The sequence below is a fragment of the Sylvia atricapilla genome, chromosome Z (genome assembly GCF_009819655.1).
Source record: "Sylvia atricapilla isolate bSylAtr1 chromosome Z, bSylAtr1.pri, whole genome shotgun sequence".
Classification (NCBI taxonomy): Eukaryota; Metazoa; Chordata; class Aves; order Passeriformes; family Sylviidae; genus Sylvia; species Sylvia atricapilla.
In genome coordinates this window covers 61,310-66,964 of record NC_089174.1, presented here as the reverse complement: position 1 = coordinate 66,964, position 5,655 = coordinate 61,310, and the positions used below count along the sequence as shown (strand labels likewise).

Below are 5,655 nucleotides of genomic sequence, written 5' to 3'. Positions count from 1 at the left end.
TCCCCTCCTGCCCAGTCAAAGAATTCCAGCTAGGAATCTGTGTTTGTGTCTGGGAACATGAGTGACCGCTTTAAGCTTACACTGCAAAATTTAGCTGTTGCAGCTTCCTCCTCCACAGTTTGATTTCTGTATTTTGAAAAATGAGGAACTCCTGAAGAACACACTTTCACAGACAGGGCAAGTTATGGCACCTCTTTCCAAGATCCCAGTAGCAGTGACTTGATCACAAGGACTCAATTTCTGTCATTCTTGTTCCCACATGGACTAAACACTTTCCTCTTCTTTTGTGATGCTATAATCTGTCAGCAGTGTAACGCTGATTTCTGAGCCATGCATGCTGCCTGAGACTGACAGGGCTCTAGTAGGAGAACTGCTCTGGGGAGCACTGGGAGGCTTTGCACAGAATGCTGACTTGCAGCATAAGACTTGCTTTTTAAAATGTTGCCGGAAACTTTTACTCAGCCAATAAAGAGCAAAAGGATTAACGCAGGAATTGCTGAAGGCCAAAGCACGGGAAAAAATAGTTGCTATCAGATGAAAGGTGGAAGCATCGACAGAAGTGTGGTATGTGAAAGAGCGGTACAGGTAGAGGATGTGGTTGGGCAGCCAGCAGAAGGCAAACAGAGCCACAAGCACCAGCACTGTCTTTGCAACTCTCTTGCGGGATTCAATCTACAAGAAAGTAATGCATAGCTGGTATTAATAGCAATTAGTAAAGTTTTTGTGCTGCTAGTGCTGACTTGCAAAGCAGTGTAAAACTCTAAATGCATGAGTAACCACAAAAGCAAAAAGTAAAAAGAAAATGAACAAACAAAAACCCCAAACCAGAAGAACTAAACAGAAAAATAAATCTATTTCTTAACTTTTAACAAAGTATTCTCAGTGCAGAGCACATTTCCTTTCCATTATAAATCATGTGACACTATCATCTAGACTAGGACTTACAAATACCGTAATTAATGTGTCAGCTCACACGGATGAGGTCCTAGTGTTTAAAATTCAGTGTTTTAAATGTTGAGTTTAAAGGGTCATGATAAAGCACGATAGACCCGTCTCTTTTTAGGAAAGTGTGGACACTCACAAATGATGAGTTATGAGCATGTTCCTAAGTGCACAGCTGTGTTTGGATTCAAATTTGGTATGAGCTGAGTTTGTGGAGCTTTTTACTCCATTACCAGGTACTTTAGAATTCAGATTTAATCAGCACAATAGACTGGAAAATTGGAGGGTTTAGTGCTTGATCAGAGCTTACCTGCTTACGGGCATGACCATGTTCTTCAGCTGGCATGTTGGATGTACTTTTATATAAAGTTCTGGCAATAAGAAAGTAGTAGACAGAAATGACAGCTAAGGGCACAATATAGAACACTAAGAAGCAAAGCAGAGAGTGAGCTTCCTGCAGGATCTTCTCAGATACAGGATAGGGGGCACATGCCTCAAAAGTTACATTTTTGTCAGGATTGCTGAAAGAATACAAATCTGAAAAAACAGCCTCTGGAATAGCAAGTGTCATGGAGACAATCCAAACACATCCAGCTTTACAGCAGGTCTTCAGGAGCGCATCTGAAGTCTGCAGTTCCAAGGGTTTAACAACAGCTCTGTACCTAAAATGACCAACATTACTGTCAGAATAAACACAGAAATAATGGCATTGCTTAAAATTCTTAGGGCTAAAGCCATTACTGTTCCTGCTAAACAAAGGGTGCTGGAATTTGCTTGGAAATGAAAACAGACACTAGCACTCTGAAATTAAAATAGAAACGTAAAAATTAAATTCATGCATGTATTTTAATGGATTGGCAGGCAGGAATTGACAATAAAACCTTCTGGAGTTTGGATTGGAATCACTAAGGGCAGTCATCACTCCTAATTTTATGACACTGCCTTGAAAGGTAAGCAAGGGAATTAGTATTACTTACATTAGTAAAACTGATGAAGGTATGAAACAGATTAACTATTTTATAAATACATGAAACCAAGCATATTCGTTCTTTCTTCCATCTTCCTGAGACCCCTGCTGAGTGCAGTGATCTGACTCCAAGTAATGCTTCAGGATTCATTCATATTTATAAAGCAGGAGAGGCCACTGCTGTTGATTCATGCCTGTGATTCTGCAACATATGGACTGAGTCAGGCATATGAGAAAAATCTGGATTAATCTATTGATGTGTGATAATCTGTGTGGAAGTGGGACATGGAAGAAGACCAACTTCCATGAAGGTGGATGAAGTACACGAAACAATATACCCTGCTGCTTGATAATGTAGAAAGAAGCAATCCCTCCAGCACAAGGCTGGCATGCAAAGAAAAGTAGTGAAGGACCCAGAGGTTAAGACAGCTTGGTTGTACCATTTTGCACAAGCTGAGGATCTGGTCTTTTTCTTCTCTAGGCAAATTTATATAGAAAGCTGGAAGCTGGGTTGCTATTTATCAAATAAATACCATTTTTATTGACTTTAAGCTCTTCTAGCATACTGGAACACAACAGTCTGGTGCTAAGCACATGACTGATCTGAGCTTGCTCTGTAAGTTTACAGTGTATTTACGGTGTGAGAATGTAGTGCAGAGTATTTATATAACAGCTACCATGAAGAATTAAATACAGAAGCAAGTGTCTAAACCATAGAATCAGAGAAAAGTTGGGGTTGGAAGGGATCTTTAAAGGTCATCTATTCATGATGAATTCTGAACTGAAATCCTACAGGACCAAGACCTTGAAGATACAATAGATAGTTCACTGTACACATTAGCTTTATCTTCAGCAGTAGTTAAAAAACCCTAAAAGAAACCCAAACTAAAACAACAACAAAAAAAGCAAAATGTTAGATAGTATTAGGAAAATAATGGATAGCAAAAGAGACAACGGTGGAATTACCTGTATCTGTGATTCATGCAACTTTTGATTACCAGGTGTTGCTCTGCATGCCTTAACTAAAAGAAACACAGCCTAAGGATGGATTATGACAGGAATAGCCTGGAGACATGAATAGGGATCACTGTCTCTTCTGGCACAAGAACCAGCACTATCAAATGAAGCTGTGTGCAGAGCAGAAATAAAAGGAGTTGTTTTGTACAGGCTTCTTGAACTTTATAAGTTTAAGAAGAGGCTGAACAAGTATTCAAAAGAGAAAATCTTTGAGGTTATTAAATAGACAGTAACCACATCTGTTCAGTGTCATCTGAAGTCATAGGGTTAAAAATGTAGTTGGATAGAGTTTTTTTTCTTCCTATGTGTCATACTACTACTGCTGGACGCTGGTGTTTGTCTACGTGGATCCTTCATTTGACTCATTCCTGTGCTGGCTGATTATTTTAGAGTCCAATAACAGTACCACTGGTAAAATTCTGGACACATGAACAATTTGCTGCTACATACAATCCACAATTGCTGGCAGACAAGAAGAAGATCTTTTTCTCTCTTAATACCAAATTTAATCTTTTGTTTTTCTACTTCTTGATGCTCCTGCTCCTGCTGATTGAACTGAAGTCTCATCTTAGTTTTGTTCACTCAAGAAAGAAGTACACAGACAACAGATTCAGCATTTCCCGATTTAGCAGTCAGAACACTGATCCCGCCTAGCAATGCTGTCATTACAGCCTGAGTTTAACTTCATGACCCCTGGGCTAAAATATTTCTGTAAAAGATAGAAGACCTACAAGAGAGAAAGAATCTATCTATCTATCTATCTATCTATCTATCTATCTATCTATCTGTCTATCTATCTTTGTTTAGCAAGAACACACATATATATTATATATATATATATATATATATATGTAATTGCACTTTTCAAAGTAAAAATTACATTAGCCATCAAATTATGAGAATCATTCCTTTGCCCCTGGTCTGTTCTGTGTTTTCTTTTGACTTTTTATCCCATGTCAGTCTTTTATGTTCTAGGAATGTAAAGTCTCCATGAGTGCATAGGTTAAAGATTTTTCACTCATATTCAGTTTTATTTTTCATTTTCCTTGACTACTTCACTGTACCACTAGATAGCACCAATATACTGTCTTTTTCCCAACTTAAGCCATTTCCCTTTTCTGTGAGATTGATAAAAACCCTTGTACTGTACTTCAAACTAATTAGAAGTCAGGAGAGTTAAAGACTTTTTCTCACTTCACTCTCTCAAAAAGAAGTGCTACAATTTCACTAACAAGCGTTTTTAAATTACATGGGAGACTGGCAGTTTGGGAGTTTTAGTCTATTAGAATGTGCCATTTAAGACTGTGCAAAATGATAATATCTGCTATTTTATTAATTTCAAACCTGCAGCATGTCGTGGTAAATCAGTTGCCCGGACCCACCTGTCAGCACTGAGAACAGTCAGGGTAAACACCGATACTCCAACTGATGTTAACTGGATAAAAGACAGCAGCTTGCACCCAATTCTTCCGAAGAGCCAGGTATCCACAATGTAACGTGTTGCATCTATAGGCACACACGTTAACAAAAGCAGCAGGTCTCCAAATGCCAGGCTGGTGATGAAGATGTTGGGAACTGTCTGCATTGATTTAATCTTGAAAAAAACCTTGATGAGTATTGCATTTCCAAGGAGACCCACTGTAATGATCACAGCATATGTAACATAAATTGTGCACAGTATCTCTAATCCTGGAAAGGAGTCTTCAGTCCATTTTTCATTCATGGTTTCATTATCAGAGCTTGATTTCAATTCTGTACCATCCACAGATGCACACAAACTCTGATTAGCAGATTGCAAGTATAATTGAGACATTTCTTTAACTGTTTCTTCCCAGACTGGACTTCAATTTATCAGGGGTCAGCAGGGTCGATGGAAAGCTACACGTTCATGTCTGAAATTCAGATTCCTGTTGCACATGCTTTCACCCCCTTCTGGATCTCAAAACCTGCCTAGGAGAAATGCATATAGATGTTGTTCTGAACTGGGGAGGAGGGGAATTTTTTTATTGGCTTTTTAGCTACTGGAACAGAGAGGGAGGAGGAAAAGAGAGAATTCCTTTAAAGACATTAGCTGAAATGACGTGGGTTTTTTTTTCCTGGAGATGGCTGCCAAGTAAATATCATACTGTATCAAAACTGTAACATTACAGCTTGTATAGTACATAGCAAACCTTTGTTACTGTTATTCAAAATTTTCTAAAATGAAAATAAAATGAAAACCTGAAATAGTTTTTCCAATATTATAGGTAAGAAGAAAATACAGTAATTTAAAATAAAACTCTTCTGTATACATTAATGGCAGATAAAATATATTAGAATAGAGTTAGTATTTGCTGAAAAAGCTATAGAGACACACTAGCTCTGATTAGCCTTTCTATCATAGATATGCAGTGACCTTCCAAACGGCAATATAAAACCAAAATTTATAGCCACAGTCCTGGTAACACTTAGGTTTTTTTCCCTTGAAACAATCGTACTGACATCAAAACCACATCTTATGCTGAAGTTTATAGGTAGTTGCTGGATAGATGCCTGTTATCTTGCAATAACCTATGTATGTATTAGCTTTGAATGATACAACTAATGATTCAAATATTCTGAGAGAAAAATTACTTTTCTTGATGCTTTCTCAACGTGGGAAATGTGAGTTGGCTGGGTGCCTCTGGCACCACACCGAGAAATATGGTGCATTGAGTTAAATCTAAAACTAAGAAAGCCAAGCTCTAGTT

The 5,655-nt window shown here is 38.0% G+C and overlaps 1 protein-coding gene across 1 annotated transcript; it reads right to left on the bottom strand.

The window, feature by feature from the left end:
• Positions 1-248: 248 nt before the first annotated feature.
• BRS3 (bombesin receptor subtype 3) lies at positions 249-4,739 on the bottom strand. The gene is made up of 3 exons (XM_066338743.1): positions 4,309-4,739; positions 1,253-1,604; positions 249-672 (listed from the first exon to the last, which is right to left on the bottom strand). The coding sequence occupies exons 1-3, from the start codon at positions 4,737-4,739 to the stop codon at positions 265-267; spliced, it is 1,191 nt and encodes a 396-aa protein (XP_066194840.1). The 3' UTR covers positions 249-264.
• Positions 4,740-5,655: the final 916 nt, after the last annotated feature.